The sequence below is a fragment of the Equus asinus genome, chromosome 1 (genome assembly GCF_041296235.1).
Source record: "Equus asinus isolate D_3611 breed Donkey chromosome 1, EquAss-T2T_v2, whole genome shotgun sequence".
NCBI classification, from domain to species: domain Eukaryota; kingdom Metazoa; phylum Chordata; class Mammalia; order Perissodactyla; family Equidae; genus Equus; species Equus asinus.
In genome coordinates this window covers 91,118,305-91,136,454 of record NC_091790.1, presented here as the reverse complement: position 1 = coordinate 91,136,454, position 18,150 = coordinate 91,118,305, and the positions used below count along the sequence as shown (strand labels likewise).

The window sequence follows — 18,150 nt, the reverse complement described above, 5'->3', positions numbered from 1 at the left end:
TTGAAACTAAAAAACAATAGAAAAAAATGAAACCAAGAGCTGGTTGTTTGAAAAGATAAACAAAATTGACAAACCCTTAGCTAGACTCACCGGGAAAAAAAGAGAGGAGGCTCAAATAAATAAAATCAGAAATGAAAGAGGAGAGATTACAACAGACACCTCAGAAATACAAAAGATAATAAGAGAATACTCTAAAAAACTATATGCCAACAAATTGGATAAACTAGAAGAAATGGATCAATTCTTAGAAACCTACAACCTTCCAAAACTGGACCAAGAAGAAGTAGAGAATTTGAATAAGCCAATCACCAGTGAGGAGATTGAAACAGCAATCAAAAACCTCCTAAAAAATAAAAGTCCAGGGCCAGACGGCTTCCCTGGTGAATTCTACCAAACATTCAAGGAAGACTTCATACCCATCCTTCTCAAACTCTTCCAAAAAATTGAAGAGGTGGGGAGGCTGCCTAATTCATTCTACGAAGCCAACATTATCCTGATACCAAACCCAGACAAGGACAACACGAAAATAGAAAATTACAGGCCAATATAACTGATGAACATCGATGCAAAAATCCTCAGCACAATACTAGCAAATTGAATACAACACTACATTTAAAAGATCATACATCATGATCAAGTGGGTTTTATTCCAGGGATGCAGGGATGGTTCAACATCTGCAAATGAATCAATGTGATACACCACATTAACAAAATGAAGAATAAAAATCACATGATCATCTCGATAGATGCAGAGAAAGCATTTGACAAGATACAGCATCCATTTATGGTAAAAACTCTGAATAAAATGGGTATAGAAGGAAAATACCTCAACAAAATAAAGGCCATTTATGACACACTCACAGCTAATATCATTCTCAATGGAGAAAAACTGAAAGCTATCCCTCTAAGAACAGGAACCAGACAAGGATGCCCACTGTCACCACTCTTATTTAACGTAGTATTGGAAGTTCTAGCCAGAGCAATCAGGCAAGAAAAAGAAATAAAAGGGATCCACATCGGAAAAAAAGAAGTGAAACTGTCACTCTTTGCAGACAACATGATTGCATATATAGAAAACCCTAAAGAATCCACTAAAAAAGGTTTTAGAAACAATAAATGAATACAGTCAAGTTGAAGGATACAAAATCAACATACAAAAATCGGTTGCGTTTCTATACACTAACAACAAAGTAGCAGAAAGAGAAATTAAGAATACAATCCCATTTACAATTACAGTAAAAAGAATAAAATACGTAGGAATAAACTTAACCAAAGAGGTGAAAGATCTGTACACCAACAACTAAAAAAAAAAAATTGTTTGGGTAGATACCCAGTAGTGCATAGCTGGGTCATATGGTAGTTCTATTTTTAGTTTTTCGAGGAATCTCCATACTGTTTTCCATAGTGTTGCACTAGTTTGCATTCCCAGCAGTGTGAGAGGGTTCCCTTCTCTCCACGCCCTCTCCAACATTTGTTATTTTTGGTCTTAGTGATCACAGCCATTTTAACAGGCATAAGGTGGTATCTTAGTGCAGCTTTGATTTGCATTTCCCAATGATTAGTGATGTTGAATATCTTTTCATGTATTTATCAGACATCTGTATATCTTCTGTGGAAAAATATCTGTTCATTTCCTCTGCCCACTTTTTGATCAGGTCGTTTGCTTTCTTTGTTCATTTGTGTGAGTTCCTTATATATTATGGAGATTAACCCCTTGTCAGATATATGATTTGCAAATATTTTCTTTCAATTGGTGGATTGTCTCTTTGTTTTGATTCTAGTTTCCTTTGCATTGCAGAAGCTCTTCAGTCTGATGAATTCCCACTTGTTTATTTTTTCTTTTGTTTCCCTTGTCTGAGAGGACATGGTATTTGAAAAGATCCTTTTTAGTTTCATGTCAAAGAGTGTACTACCAATATTATCTTCCAGGTGTTTTACAGTTTCAGGACGTATCTTAAAGTCTTTGATCCATTTTGAGTTTATTTTTGTGTATGATGTGAGATAGTGGTCTACCTTCATTCTTTTGCATGTGGCTGTCCAGTTTTCCCAATACCATTTATTGAAGAGGCTATCTTTTCTCCATTGTGTGTTCTTAGCACCTTTGTTGAAGATTAGCTGTCTGTAGATGTGTGGTTTTATTTCTGGGCTTTCAGTTCTGTTCCATTGATCTGTGTGCCTGTTTTTGTATCAGTATCATGCTGTTTTGGTCACTATGGCTTTGTATTACATTTTGAAGTCAGGGATTGTGATACCTCCAGCTTTGTTCTTTCTTCTCAGGATTGCCTTAGCCATTCAGGGTCTTTGATTGTCCTATGTGAATTTTAGTATTCTTTGCTCTATTTCTGTGAAGAATGTCATTGGGATTCTGATAGGGATTGCATTGAATCTGTAGATTGCTTTGGGTAGTACGGACATTTTAACTATGTTTATTTTTCCAATCCATGAGCAAGGAATCTTTCCATCTCTTTAAGTCATTATCAATTTCTCTTGGTAATGCCTTATAGGTTTCATTGTATAAGTCCTTCACCTCCTTGGTTAAATTTATTCCTAGGTACTTTATTTTTTTAGTTGTGATTGTAAATGGAATTATATTCTTGAGTTCTTTTTCTATAAGTTCGTCATTGGAGTATAGAAAAGCAACTGATTTTTGTAAGTTGATTCTGTACCCTGCAACTTTACTGTAGTTGTTAATTATTTCTATTAGTTTTCCAATGGATTTTTTGAGGTTTTCTATATATAAGATCATGTCATCTGCAAACAGTAGGAGTTTCACTTCTTCACTGCCTATTTGGATTCCTTTTATTCCTTTCTCTTGCCTAATTGCTCTGGCCAAAACCTCCAGTACTATGTTGAATAAGGGTGATGATAGTGGCCATCCTTGTCTCGTTCCTGTCCTCAGGGGTATGGCGCTCAGTTTTTGCCCACTAAATATGATGTTGGCTGTGGGTTTGTCATATATGGCTTTTATTATGTTGAGGTAATTTCCTTCTATCCCCATTTTGTTAAGAGTTTTTATCATAATTGCTGTTGGATCTCATCAAATACATTCTCTGCATCTATTGAGATGATCATGTGGCTTTTATTCCTCAATTTCTTGATGTGGTGTATCACATTGATTGATTTGCAGACGTTGAACCATCCCTGTGTCCCTGGTATGAATTCCACTTGATCGTGATGTATGATACTTCTGATGTATTGCTGAATTCAGGTTGCCAAAATTTTGTTGAGAATTTTTGCATCTATGTTCATCAGCGATATTGGCCTATTGTTCTCCTTTTTTGTGCTGTCCTTGTCAGGCTTTGGTATCAGAGTGATGTTCGTCTTGTAGAATGTCTTTGGAAGTGTTCCATCCTCCCTAATTTTTTGGAATAGCTTGAAAAGGATAGGTATTAAATCCTCTCTGAAAATTTGGTAGAATTCCGCAGGGAAGCTGCCTGGTCCTGGGCTTTTATTCTTTGGGATGCTTTGATTAATGTTTCAATCTCTTTCCTTGTGATTGGTCTATTCAGATAGTCTGTTTCTTCTTGGCTCAGCTTTGGGAGGTTGTAAGAGTCTAAGAATTTATCCATTTCCTCTAGGTTATCCATTTTGTTGGCATATAGTTTTTCACAGTATTCTCTTATAATCTGTTTTATTTCTGTGGAGTCTGTTGTTATTTCTCCTCTTTCATTTCTGATTTTGTTTATTTGAGCTTTCTCTCTTGTTTTCTTTGTAGGTCTGGGTAGGGAGTTGTCAATTTTAGTTATCTTCTCAAAGAACCACCTCTTTGTTTCATTGATCCTTTCTACTGCCTTTTTTGTTTCAATAGCATTTATTTCTGCTCTTATTTTTATTATTTCTCTCCTTCTGACTTTGGGCTGTGTTTGTTATTCTTTTTCTAATTCAGTTACGTGTAATTTGAGATTGCTTATGTGGGGTTTTTCTTGTTTGTTAAGGTGTGCCTGTATTGCGATGAATTTCCCTCTTAATACAGCTTTTGCTGTATCCCATGTGAGTTGGTATGGCATGTTATCATTTTCATTTATCTCCAGATATTTTTTGATTTCTCCTTTAATTTCTTCAATTATCCATTGCTTGTTCAATAGCATACTGTTTAGTTTCCACATCTTTGTCCCTTTCTCAGCTTTTTTCTTGTAACTAATTTCTTGCTTTATAGCATTATGATTGGAGAAGATGCTTGTTATTATTTCAATTTTTAAAAATTTATAGATGCTTGCCTTGTTTCCCAACATATGGTCTATCCTTGAGAATGTTCCATGTGCACTTGAGCAGAATGTGTATTCTGCTATTTTTGGATGGAGCATTCTATTAAGTCCAACTGTTTTACCTTTGCATTTAATTCCACTGTTTCCTTGTTGATTTTCTGTCTGGATGATCTGTCCAATGATGTGAGTGGACTGGTGAGTTCCCCTACTATTATTGTGTTATTTCTAATACCTTCTTTCAGGTTTACTAATAGTTGCTTTATGAACTTTGGTGCTCCTGTGTTGGGTGCATAGATATTTATAAGCATTATTTCTTCTTGATGGAGTGTCCCTTTGATCATTATATATTGCCCCTCTTTGTCTCTCTTTACATGTCTTATCTTGAAGTCTACTTTGTCTGATATAAGTATTGCAACACCTGTTCTCTTTTGTTTACCATTAGCTTGGAGTATCATCTTCCACGTCTTCACTCTGAGCCTGTATTTGTCATTGGAGCTGAGATGTGTTTCCAGGAGGCAACACATTGTTGGATCTTGTTCTTTAATCCATCTTGCCACTCTGTGTCTTTTTATGGGAGAGTTCAATCCATTTACACTGAGGGTGATTATTGATGTATGAGGGCTTTGCTGTCATTATATCACTCATTTTCTGGTTTTCCTGCATTTCCTTTGTTTCTCGTCCTGTGTGTTTTTGTCTACCCATTGAATTATGCAGTTTTTTATGATGTGTTTCTTTGTTTTCTCCTTATTTATTTGTTTGTCTCTGTTCTGCCTTTTAGTTTAGTGGCTACTCTGAAGTTTGTATTCAGCATTTCATGTATGGGCTGGTCCCATGGCCGAGTGGTTAAGTTCACACACTCCACTTTGGCAGCCCACAGTTTCGCTGGTTCAGATCCTAGGCGCGGACATGGCACCACTCATTAGGCCTTGCTGAGACGGTGTCCCACATGCCACAACTAGAAGGACCCACAGCTAAAAATATACAACTATATATTAGGGGGATTTGGGGAGAAAATGCAGAAAAAAATAAAAAGAATCTCATGTATAACATAGTCCATCTTCTGATGGCCTCTTATTTCCTTAGTCTAAACTGATTCAATCCCTTTCCTCCTCCCCTCCTAAGTTATTATTCTCATATCTTATTCCAATTTGTATTGTGAGTTCGTGGTTAAAGTGATTTTACTGGCTGCATAACATGCCATTGCATGACCTACCAGAACTTATTTTATCTATCACTATTATTAGATATTTAGCTGTTTGGTTTTACAAGTAAGAAGACATTAATGGCCACCAGATGGCCACCAAAGTGATCATGTGGCAGTACCACTGCATTGCCCAGATTTGGGTGGGGCCACTCACACTGTACTGTATGTGAGATGTCCCTGGGAGCACAATTTAGAATGTGTAGAGTGCACTGCAGAGCTGTGCTGTGGTCATGTCTAGGAGCCCCAGGGACCCTGTCAGGGGAAAGGGGGATATGATGTGCTTGGAGATCCCAGTGTAACTATGAGTTGAAGGCTTGGAACTAAAGAATATCTTTGTTATTAATCCTAAATTTATTAGCCATGCTGTTACTTGTCTTCCCTCAGCAGTGCTGCTGGGAGAAGCGTGGATTACATACAGGACCAAATTCACTAGTTTCCTTATTCTTTTACCTATGCTTTGTGCTTAGGTTCTTCTATCTCTCTGAGTCTCTTTCATCTTGTCTGACCCTTCCAGCACCTTCCTTCTCCACTGTTCTCAATACTCAGCTCCAGGAATCAGCATGGATCTGTGTAAGTCTAGGTGCCAAGAGTGGCACCTTGATAACAGAGCATTTGCAAAGACTTTCCTAGGGAAGAAGAGAACATTCTATATTGCTGATTTATGTTTACGAAGTCTCCTTCTGGGTAGAGCTTGGGTTAGAAAAGAAAGCATCTTCACAAAAAAATGACATAATTATAGTTTCTTTGCTGACCTGTACATTTTAAAGATCCCTATTTTGCTTGGGAGACCTATGAATATAATGAGACTAAAAAATTACACTTACTTCCCTTCAAATTCCTTCCTAGGATAATATCTTGACAGAAATTTTATATTTAGAGCTATAAAAATAAGACAACAAAATACTATCTATTGGAAAGAAAGAAAGGAAGAAAGGAAGGAAGAAAGAAAAAGAAGGAAGGAAGGGAGGAAAGGGAAGTGAGGAGAGAGTGAAGGGAAAGAGGAAGAAGGAAAAAGACAAAAGAAGAATGGAGGAAGGGAATGAAAGGGAGGGAAGTACCTCATGTGGGCTTCTTAAATCACTAAGCTCCTTCTTCTGGTGAAGCCAGTTAGTGTCACATAAGCAAAATCCTTGTTGTGCTGTATTTTCAAATGAGTGTTAATATTATATTCCCACAAGTGACTAAATTTTAGAATGTTAATCTTACTACATACACATTTTTGCTATAGTTGAATATTTGCTATCCTATTCTGATTCTATTTGTCTCCTTACTCTGTGTTTTGTGACCTCTTTCTCCCTTTATTTCTTTTTTCAGGTATTAGGGGTGGGGGGATGGGCCAAATGGGTAAAGGTAGTCGAAAGGTACAAATTTCCAGTTATAAAATAAATGAGACATGGGGATAAAATGTACAGCATGGTGACTATAGTTAATGCTGTATTGCATATTTGAAAGTTTCTAAGAAAGTAGATCTTAGAAGTTCTCATCACAAGAAAAAAAAATTCTGTAACTATGTATAGTGATGAATGTTAACTAGACTTCTTGTGGTGATCACTTCAAAATATATACAAGTATGGAATCATTATTGTACACTTGAAACTAATATAATGTTTTATGTCAGTTATACCTCAATAAAAAAGATAAAAACAGTATCATTAAAAATTCAAATGTCTGGGAATAAATCTAATGAAAGATGTGTAAGACCTCTAAACAGAAAGTCTTAAAGTTGTATTCAGAGAAAATTTAAAAGCTCTAAATAAACAGATGGACATATGTAATGGATTTGAAACTTAGTATTATAAAAATGTCAATTCTCCCTAAAATTACCTACAGAATCATAACAATTCCAATCAAAATCCCAGAAGTTTATTATTTTTTGAAATTGACAAGCAGATTCTGAAATATATATATATGGAATTGCAAATAACCTAGAATACCATGACAAACTTGAGAAAGAACCAAGTGATAGGACTTTCCTACCTGACCTGAAGACTTAGTACAAAAATGACAATAATTAAAACAGTATCGGGGAAAGGATAGACAAAGAGACCAAAGGAAAGAAGAGAGACCAGAAACAGACTCATACATGAATGCATTCCTGTCTAATAACAAAGTTGGCAGTGTAGAACAATGAGTAACAGTAATGCTGGGTCAATTGGATATCCAAATGGGAAAAAAAGGAAATTAGTCCCTACTTATACTATGCACATAAATAATTGCAGGTGGATTATAATATAAATGTGAAAGAATAAAGCTTCGAGATGATAACATTTGAAAATATCTTCACGGCCTTGAGATTGGCAACAATTTCTTAAACAGACCCCAAACAGCACCATTATAGGAATACATTAACATCTGAATTGCTTTAATGTCTAAACATGATCAGCAAGTTATGAAAAAATAGGCTGCATAATAATATATTAATAACACTGATAACTACCATTTATTGAGCATTTCCTATATACTAAGCACGCTACCAAGTTTTAAATGCCTTATCTCATTCAACCCTTACTATTACAATAATTATTATACAGTTGTGGAAACTGAGGCACAGAGAGTTTAAGTACCTAGCTCAAGGTTACTTATGCTGCTAATAAGTAACAGAGCAGCTATTCAAACCAGACTCCAGAGCTCACACTCTTAATGATTCCATCCAACGCCTATTTAAGTCATTGGATTTTATATAATGTAGGCATTTAATTGACATACTGATGCAGAACCTGAAGAGGACATGTAGGATGTCTTCGTGAAAATATTTCAGGAGCCCCTGGATCCATTTGGATACTTCTCAGTGTTACATATTGCAAGATGCCAAAAGATAAGAAGAATATTATAAGTGTACTGGCTGAAGCTTCTAAGGATAAATATCTCAGAAATCAGGTCAAAATCATACTGGTAGTTTCAATCTTCCTGTCATGTTATAGAAGAACATTTAATTACAGAGAGAAACATTCATGATTTATTGCTAAGGAAAAAAGTAAAATATACAGTATACAGGAGTCTGGCTTCTACAGTGGGGGAACAATTTCAGCAAACTATCAGCAGGATGTCAAATCCTCCTGCTGATAACAACAACAAAATCTGAACAAAACAGTTAAAAAGACAACAATGTGTATGTACTGGAGCATGAACAAAAGCTGGCACAAACTGGAGTGGAATTAGTCCTTGAAAATCAGGAAGCCCAATGTGCGAGGTTTGCAATTATGCAGCTTTTGGCCTGAAAGTTCTCCCCAATCCACAAGCAGCTCAAGACAGCTGAAAGCCTCAGCCTTACTGGCTTGAAAGGACAGAAGACATAATTTGGTGCTGGCAGAGCAGATGGAAAGTTGAGGAAGAAACCCTGGAAGATAGGGAGACACAGATGGGATAAATCTCAAAATCTGCTTGTAAACTCTGCCCAATTTCTCAGCTAGTTTGCTAAACTACACATGCATGGGGAGACTCCAGTGGGCCCAGCAAAAAACTAACAGCTGAAAACTAAAAGAATAGTCAGAGATTTCAGCTGCTGCCCACTGCAGGGTAGAGAGAGTTTGAAGTTCTTTTTTTATTCTATTTATTTCTTTAAAAGATATATATTTAAAATAAAGATTAACATTATATTGTGATGTTTATAACATATGTAGATGATATATATATGCTAACAATAATATAAATTATAGGGAGATATAACTGAACTGTATACCTTTATTTATTGTTTGTTATTGTTTTTATTTTATTGTGGAAAAAACGCTTAACACAAGATCTACCCTCACAACAAATTTTTAAGTGCACAATATATTACTGTTCAGCAGATCTCTACAGCATCTTCATCTCGCTTTATTGAAACTTTATGCCTGTTGATTAGTAACTCCCCATTTCCCTTTCCCCTCAGTCCCTGGCAACCACCATTCCACTTTTGATTCAGTGAATTTTACTATTTTATTTAAGTCCTTAGCCCACTTTTTAATCTGGGTATTTATTTTTAAACTATTGAATTGTAGAGTTTTCCTGTATATTTTGGAGAATAACCCCTTATCAGATATACGGTTTGCAATGATTTTCTCCCATTCCATAGGTTGCCTTTTCACTCTGGTGATGGTTTCCTTTGCTGTGTGTAAGCTTTTTAGTTTGATATCATCCAACTTGTTTATTTTTGGTTTTGGTGTCATATTCATGAAATCATTGACAAGATCCATGCCAAGAAGCTTTTTCCCTATGTTCTCCCTTAGGCGTTTTACAGTTTGGGGTGTTATCTTTTAAGTCTTTAATCTATTTTGAGTTTATATTTGTGTTTGGTATAAGATAAAGGTCCAATTTCATTCTTTTGCATGTGGATATCCAGTTTTCCCATCACCATTTCTTGAAGAGAAATTATGTATTCTGTATATTCTCTGCACCCTTGTTGAAGATCAATTGACGATATATATTGACTATGTGAGAGTCACTGGGGTAAACATGATATTCTTCCTTCTCCATTAACATTGTTTCCCGAAGTCGGGGAAGGCATACCCTAGGGTGTGTAGGGCCTGGGGCAAATAACATTCTGCAGGGCCACTATTTACATAAACAATTTGAATCACCCCAAGTCAGTGTATCCGTCCCACCCTTATGGTCTAATCACTCTCCAGGCTACTCTCTTAGAGGCCAGGTCCAGCCATAGGGACCCTAGGGAAACCCCAGAGTTTCAAGTCCTGGAGCTCCTGGGGCATCTGGTTTGTACCCTGCAGGGGGTGAGTGCTCTGAAGAGAAGATAGGGGAATGTGCCTTATGTGTCCGGGCAGGGTTTGGGGCACCTCACCCCGATGGCACTGCCAGTCTTCATCTGGCATGGGAATTCTGAGGAAGGGCCCAAGGTGGTATTATGCCATCTCTGTCTTTGTCCTTCTCTCTCTCTTCCTCTGGTCACCATACTAAATCTCATGGGGACTATATCAGAGCACACTTGTGTGATGCCATGCAATGTCCACTCCCAAAACCTTCTTTTTGACCAAAAATCTATAACAAATCTGTGTCCCCAACATGAAACCCAGGTGTCTTAAGTCTCTCTACCTCACACAGGGCAGGTTGGAACAGTCCTTTCTCCCACCTACATTGTTGGAGAGTTGGATCGCAGCACTCTGCTTTCTAGATTGGCTGTCAGTCCCTCAATAGTTTTTTGTGTAAAACAGCTTTATTGAGACATAATTCACATAACATATAATTCACTCAAAGTGTACAATTCAATAGTTTTTAGTATATCACAGAGATGTGCAACTATCACCACAATTTTGGAACATTTTCTCCACCACTAAAAGAAACCCCGTACCTCCTAACCATCAGTTCCCATTCCCCTCCCCCCTCAGCCCCAGGCAACCACTAATCTATTTTCTGTCTTTATAGGTTAGCCTATTCTGGATAGTTCATAGAAATGGAATTGGACCATATACAGAGTAGGAAGGGGATCTTTCTGTGTCAATATCTGCTTAGGAAGTCAGGTAGTTAACTAAGTTAGCTAACTCTTTCTTTATGAATGGAGGGGCTGTCCCAAATGAAGTCCAGTTTGCATTAGGAGAGGCCTATTTCTTTTCATGGAGAATGGTTAAGGAAATAATTACCTGGATGGAGGCAAGGAAGTCATCTGAGTAGAGAAAGTATCTTAGAGTATTTGTTACCAAGAAATACTGTATTTTTTCCCAGAATGATCTTAACTCTGCAATTGCTCTGTGTACCAGGTAGGGCAGATGCATCTAGTTTATGAATAAGGTCAAATGAACAGTAATAATTCATATTCCACTGGCTCATTACCTGCAAACTGCCCCCCTCTCAAATATTTCTGGGAGTCTACCTGGTATATTTATGATTAAGCCTGCTCCCCACAGTCACTGCCCCTACTTTGCAGGGCACCACACTGTTTGAGCCACCCTGACTGGCTGTGCCTGGTCTACAGTAAGAAGGGGAAATGTACAGTTATGGGTGAAGCCCAACCTTCCTTCAATATGGTAACTTTCTCTTTTCTGTGATCCTTCATGGGTTGAGCTAGGGACGAGTCCCAATCCCACATTGTTCTCAGGATCACAGCATGTCTGCAAACAACTGAGGCTTCATTCCTGGCTAGATGGCTGTACCTGGCTCTCAGAGGGTAAAGAGAAGGAAAACTCCTTGCAAATAGACCTGTTTGGGGGCTGCCTGCAAATCCCCAGAGCTTCTAAGAGATGGCTGAACCCCAGCAGTGAGATCTCTACCGTATTTCGAATTTCCTGTCTGAGTAAATCTTCATGTCTTTTATTTTGGGGCATGCAAGAGCTTGGCCTGAGAGCTTACTGCTCTCAGTCTGGTCTTTCTCCTAAGGCCGGGTGAAGGAAGGACAGCAGAGGATACTGTGCTGAGTACAGAGACATACCACCCATATGCGACACAGCGATGTCGCCACAACCTCTGGTCTAAGTCTCCCATAGGAAGTCCAATTACCAGTATTTCATAACAGCACAGTGTTTTAGGTTCAGCTCCTCATCCCACTTAGGTCCTGAGCTCACAGTCCACACAGTCTTTTTGAGGTGTGGGGCCCAGGACGAGTTCTGCAGAGCCTGTGCTCTGACCTCAGGGATGACTCCTGCTCCTTTGTAACCTTTCCTGTGATCTAACACTAACTTCTGCGTTCTTTTTGCCTTCTTATCTGTCTGCTAGTCTAGAGCAAGTCAAATGCCCCCACTGATTCCTACAACTAGATATTGTGGGCAGTCATGATAGACTTTTTTCCTGCGTAGAAAGAGAGTATGGGAGATTACGAAATTGACTGTTTTGACTCAGAGACTTTCGAGGATAACCACGCTCCTTTCTGCTAAGAGCCACTTAAGTGTCCCTATCACAAGTCCTGTGAGAGCAGTGGCCCTGTTCTCAGCAACCAGGTGCACTGCCACAGAGAATGGGGACTGAGAGCTACCCCAGGGACAAGACCAGAATAAGATGCTCTCTCATCTGCCATCGCTTCTTCCTGGGAATGCTTACAGAAGACAACTTGGTTAAAATCTAAAATGCTTCTAGTTTCTACAATTATCGTATAAGCACTAGCATCCAGCTTACACTCTAAGTTTTGGCATAAGCATTAAATCTACTGGAGCATCCATGACTAGACACAAAATTTGGGTCAGGATTTCTGAACTTTTCTTTTACATATTTGAATAGATGGCTAGCCTTTCTTTGATCATCACTTACCATCATAAATTGAGTCCTTCAAAGCAAAAAATTATACAAATGACATCAAAGTATATAAGCTGTCCAGGGAGACCTAGTAAAAAAGACACAAGAACGAGGAAGCATAAGCAGGTGAGGCAGGTGCTCTTTGTAGGTACACTTTGCAGTATTCACCTATATACTGGACTGCTTTGAATTTTCCATATCTCTGAAATGAAACGCTCCTGATGGAACAGCTTGTTGAAGGCAGTGGTTCTCAAAATTTTGGTCTTAAAATCCTTTTACACTCTTAAAAATGATTGACAACCCCAAATAATTTTTGTATGGGTAATATCTATCAATATGTATCAAATTAGAAATTAAAAATAAAAATTTTAAATATTTATTAATTTGTCACCATATTAACATAAGTTACATTCTACAGGTTAACATAAACAACATATTTTTATGAAAGATAACTATTTTCAAAACCAAAATAATATCCGTCAGAAAAATGGCATTTTTTTATATTTTTGCAACTCTCTTTACACTTGGCTAATAAAAGACAGCTGAACTCTCTCATCTCCTCCTTTATTTAATCTGCTATGACATCATATATCATGTTGCCTTTGGGAAATCCCACTATACACTCATGAGAAAAAGGCAAATAATCACTCCTCGTGCACCTTGACTCCAGCTGTCTACGCAAGCCCTCTTGTACTCAGTGTCCTGTGCATATGCCTTGCAAGCAATGGGTCTGACCTCCAGATTACCAGTTGAAAGGATCTCAGCAGTTACCATTGCTGCTGGGACAGCTGCAATTGCTTATCAAGCTTACAAAAGATTTTATGTTAAAGATCATCGCAGGAAATCTACAGTAAAACTTCACATGCAGAAAGACAACCCCAATGTGTACTGTCATTGTTGGAGGTCCAAAAAGTTCCCATTCAGTGATGGATTTCACACAAAATACAACAAAGAGATGAGGCAACATGGGACCTCTGATCATTAAGAGAAAAGAAATTTAAATGGACACTTTTGGTCCTGCACACCAATGTCATGATGTTACCCGATTGTTTAATTAGAATGACTACCACTTCTGCCTAATGTACATCCTCTGGGTTCTAGATGTGGTATATTGCAAACTACAGCTTTCATAGTCACAGCATTTGCCTTACCTGTTGAATCATCATGGTGCACATTTGCTTAAATGAAGGAAAAAAGTAAAAAGGGGAAACCACCCTCATGACCTGGGGGTTATTCTGGTCTTGTAAGGATCCATTTCTTTACATTTAAAATAATGACGTTAGAATATATTTTGTATGTTTAAGTTAATGTATTAAATTATTCTCAAAATAAAAAAAAAGAAAAACAACTTTGGTCTCACAGCTTCCCCAAAGGATCCCTGATCATACTTTGAGAACTGCTGGCTTAAGGGATCAAATTTGTCTTAAATCAGGGCTGTATAGCATACGCATTATCTGCATATGGCTTGCAGCTGGAAGAAACCATCTTATGTATCAACAGAGAAAGAGGGTGAAGCAAACCCCTCCCCTGTACCACTGGGCTAGCCTGTTTCTTTCCCAACAACCTGGACTCCCCCAGATGGATGGACAAAGTATATGGCAATCTCAGAAGGGAACGGCAGCGTAAGAGGAAGGGAGTTTGGTGGTCTGCCTACTGGAACTTCCTCTTGTACCACCCAAAGGAAAGTCCATCATAATGGAGGCCTGGCAGCTCTGGCTAGCACAGATTGGACTAGAGGACTCACTCAGTAGCCGAGGGACACAGGCAAATTTAAAGCCTGTCAGATGACACACATGTGAAGAATAGATATAATAAAAAGAGAAATATTTAATCAAAAAGCGAACAAAACCTCAAAGCATCATGTATTTTCAATAGATGCTCCTCTACCTGACCCCCCTGCCAACATGCATGCTACCTATTAAGTTTCTCAGTCTGCTGCTCTACTCACGCTCTCAGGAAAACTGGCCTCCCACAGGAGAAGTCTCACTCCCTGGGCCCTTCCAGAGTTTCCATCCTTGAGTGGTGCCCTAGGTTTTAGCCAGCTGAACACAGATGATGCCCTCTCCCAGTTAGATTCCTTTAACAGAAAGGAGAGGCGGTTACCAGAGGGGATGGGGGTGGGAGGAGGGCGAAAAAGGGCACATTTAGGGTGACAGATGGCAACTCGACTTTTGGTGAACACGATGCAGTCTATACAGACGTTAAAATATAATGCACACCTGAAATTTATATAACATTATAAACCAATATGACTTCAACAAAATAAATTAATTAAAAACAAAAAGAAAGGAGAGGTCAATTGTCAACTGTCAAATTGAGAGGTCAATTGTCCTTACCACTCCCAGGGATTTGTTTTGGGTGGAGATATATTTATTCCTTGTACTGTCCCCTCTTACTTGCATATATGAGTAGGGAAGGATGCCCTATCTAAGAATCTGGTTTGGCCTAAAGTAAATAAAAATTTGTAATTTCGAGGCACTGGCTAAGTTCTTGTACCACTAAAGAGTGGCCACCAGAGAAAGATGGTCCCAAGATTTAAAAGGGCAGTAGAATGGATCCTCATGCCTTCTACATTAAAAAGCCTCCTGAAGAAAGGAGGGTGAAGAAAGAACTGTTACTGCCGTGGAAAACAGTCTAAGTGAAATCTTCACTGAGGGCAGGGGACCTGCAGATCTGACAGCATTTAGGAAAACACAATTCCTTAAATGGTGTTTAGATTTTTTAGTCTTCGAAAATATTGGTTGTTCTTAGGACAAGTTTGTATTCTTGCCAACAGTTGTCCACAGGTATCCACCAGATTTTAAGAAGAATGAGAAAAACTATCTTCACTTCACACCATGGTTGAGAGAGATCAAAGGTCACCCGACTTAACATAGCAAAGCCAGCAGTGGATGTTTCTGCAGCACTTGCCTGTAGTGTCAGTCTAAATAACTCGGGCTTTGGCAGAACATCTGCTGTGGGTTATTTTGCCTAGTGAAGTCCCTGAGATAGGAGAGGGATGGCTTTTAAGGCAGGTGAGCATCAGTAGTTAAGGGACCGAATTTCCTATACCATGAAGGCATGGAAATTTGGGAGCAGCGAGGAAATGTCCCTCACTGAGAGTGGGAGAAAGATGACTCCCCAGCCGGCACTCCCGGGCACCTGGGAATGAAGCAGAAAATGGAGCATGTCCTCAACGGATGCTGCTGTACCAGACGTCCTCTTATATCAGCTGTGCTTCCTTGAACTCTGAGGATAGTTATGCCAAGTAACCCCTTGAAAGTTATTTTCTCCTACACTGTAATTTCCCAGGTCATCCTCTCAGTCGGGGCGTTTAACGTGTACAGCCTTGTGCAGCTGGAGGAGACCATAAGACAGACAGGATTGGGAAGCCAGACAAGAAGCAGGAAGGTTGCTCCTTTCCTTTGCTGTACTGTGTTCCTTCATCATGTCACTTCTTATGTGACACTAATGTATACCTTGCTTGGTTCCAGGAAACTATTCCTATTCCACTATGCTGAAACTCTTTCCTTTCTGACCCACTAAGTTGGAATCCTGAGGCCAGAAATTATCTTTTGAATCTCCAGTTTGTCATCACCTAGTACCATCTGGCATTCAATCAAAATTTAAATGGAAAAAAACTGAAATAAATTTTCCTTAAGGAGAAATCATTACATCTATTAAGAAACAGTAAGAACAAAGAGTGTGAAGGTACGCATATTGTGATTATATAAATGCAAAGATTTACTTGCTTGTGTCTTTTTATTATACATGTTATGTTCCTGGGCAATTAAATTAATATTGGAAGAATCTTTCGAGTCAATTAAATATTTAGATAATTGAGTATGCTTTCACATTATCTCTTGTTACCAAACATATCAGTTTATTCAAAATAAAGGGGCTGAAAAAAAAATCAAAAGAAAAAAAAAAAGGCCTGTGGCTCCTCCTCCAGACACCCCCTCCGAACGGTGATGAATAGGAGGGACAGTTTCCCCCCCTCCGCACGGGAGACATTATCCTTGCAGTGTTTTAGGCTGTTTTGAAATTCTTTTCTTTAGAAGTGATTTTTTTCCCTTAATATCAAAGAGCTGCTGCTGTCCCTGTGGCTAGCGCACCGGGGCCGAGGACACGGCGGCGCGGCTGGTGACCATGCAGACTAACGATAGAGCAGCCGGGGACGCGCTCTCCAGGGTCTGCGAGCCGCGCACACCTTGACTGACAGCGGATTCCTCTCCACAGGTTTCCCCGTGGGAACGTGCGATCGTTCGGTTTTCTTTAAAAAATCGTGGAAGGGGCTCGGCCAGCGGAGGGGCCGGGTGCGGGGGCCGCGGGAGCGCATCGAGACCCGGCTCCGGCCCTGCGGTGCGCGCGGCCGCGGACGGGCTCTGCGGGCCGGTCCCGCTCCAGGTCCCGCGGGGGAGCGGCAGCGGCAAGGGGCGGCGCGGGGCCCGAGAGCCCGCTCTGGGCCGCCTAGCGCGCGGAAGGCGCGTCCGAACGCTCCCCGCAGCCCGCCGCTCCTGCCCGGGGCTCGGCGGCGTCTGGACGGGCGGGGACACCGCGTGGAGCGCACCCGCCGAGGCCAGATGTACCAGAACCCCGCTGCGACGCTCCCGCCCGCACTGAAGCCCCGCTTCGTAAAGAAAGTCCTAGCCTGTCCGCGCCGGGTCCCGAGAGAGGCGGCGGCACAGCAACGAGCGTGAACGCCGCACAGGAGGTTTGTCCCCGCCCGCGCGCCGTACCGCCGGCCCAGCAGGGCAGGGCGCGCGGCCGAGATGGGCGAGACCATGTCGAAGAGACTGAAGCTGCATCTGGGCGGGGACGCAGAAATGGAAGAGCGGGCGTTTGCCAATCCCTTCCCGGATTACGAAGCCGCCGCCTCAGCGGTATTCGGCGCTGGAGCGACCGAGGAGGCAGGGTGTGCTCGCCCCCTGCCCGCCGCTGACGAGCCCGGCCTCCCTTTTCACAACGACGGGAAGGTGAGTAGGCCAGGCCTCAGGCCGCGCCACGGGGGGAGCGCCGGCGGTGGTAGCGTCCACCCGTCCGCGGTTGCGTCCGCCGGCCCGCCCCGCGGCGCGATGACGTTACCGTGCGCGCGCCGCGCTGGGTCCAGGCCTCGTGGCGGTCGCGGATTACTTGGGGAGACCTCTGCGCGTCTTCCGTTTGCGCGAGGTGTATTCGTCCCAGGCAGGCCATCCGAGGGCTGTCCCCTTCTTTTTAGTTAGCCTCTGTCCTCTGGGTGGGCGCCCCCTAGCGCCTCCTCCCTCTGAAACATAGTGACGCAGCGCTCTATTTTTGCCAGGTAGGGTGACTGTCCGGCTCCGCTGGCGGTCGGTGGGGAGGTGTATTTATGAGAGCCCTGTCGACGAAAATAATCCATAACCAATCTATAAATGAAAATTTGAGTGAGTTTATTCTGAGCTTAAATCTGAGGATTATAACCCGGGAGAGTCTTTCCACAAAGGAACAGAGCACTCCAAAGAAGTGGGGGTATAAGGGTGGTTATATACCCTCAAAGAAGGTGTTTCACATGTGATTGAAATGTCCCTCCCACAATAGTCACAAGATTGCCCTGTCGGCATAGCACTTGATGGACACAGCAGGTAGTGGGTC

The 18,150-nt window shown here is 40.7% G+C and overlaps 1 protein-coding gene, 1 long non-coding RNA gene and 1 pseudogene across 8 annotated transcripts in view; 2 read left to right on the top strand and 1 right to left on the bottom strand.

The window, feature by feature from the left end:
- Window positions 1–8,611: 8,611 nt before the first annotated feature.
- Window positions 8,612–17,745, bottom strand: LOC123281657 (uncharacterized). Its single transcript, XR_011497635.1, has 3 exons — window positions 17,626–17,745; window positions 12,577–12,649; window positions 8,612–8,746 (listed from the first exon to the last, which is right to left on the bottom strand). It is a non-coding gene; the product is annotated as an uncharacterized lncRNA (long non-coding RNA).
- LOC123281655 (CDGSH iron-sulfur domain-containing protein 1 pseudogene) lies at window positions 13,153–13,686 on the top strand (annotated as a pseudogene).
- LANCL2 (LanC like glutathione S-transferase 2) overlaps window positions 16,953–18,150 on the top strand; it is a 111,622-nt gene continuing 110,424 nt past the window's right edge. For 2 of the 7 annotated variants that reach the window (XM_044761324.2, XM_070495651.1), the window contains exon 1: window positions 17,173–17,516. In XM_044761324.2, the coding sequence (XP_044617259.1) occupies window positions 17,313–17,516 (204 nt within the window). In that variant the 5' untranslated portion in view covers window positions 17,173–17,312. Of the gene's footprint in view, window positions 17,517–17,666; window positions 17,840–18,150 lie in introns of those variants that run through there. The other 5 variants (XM_070495692.1, XM_044761325.2, XM_070495961.1 and 2 more) reach the window with 5 other exon arrangements.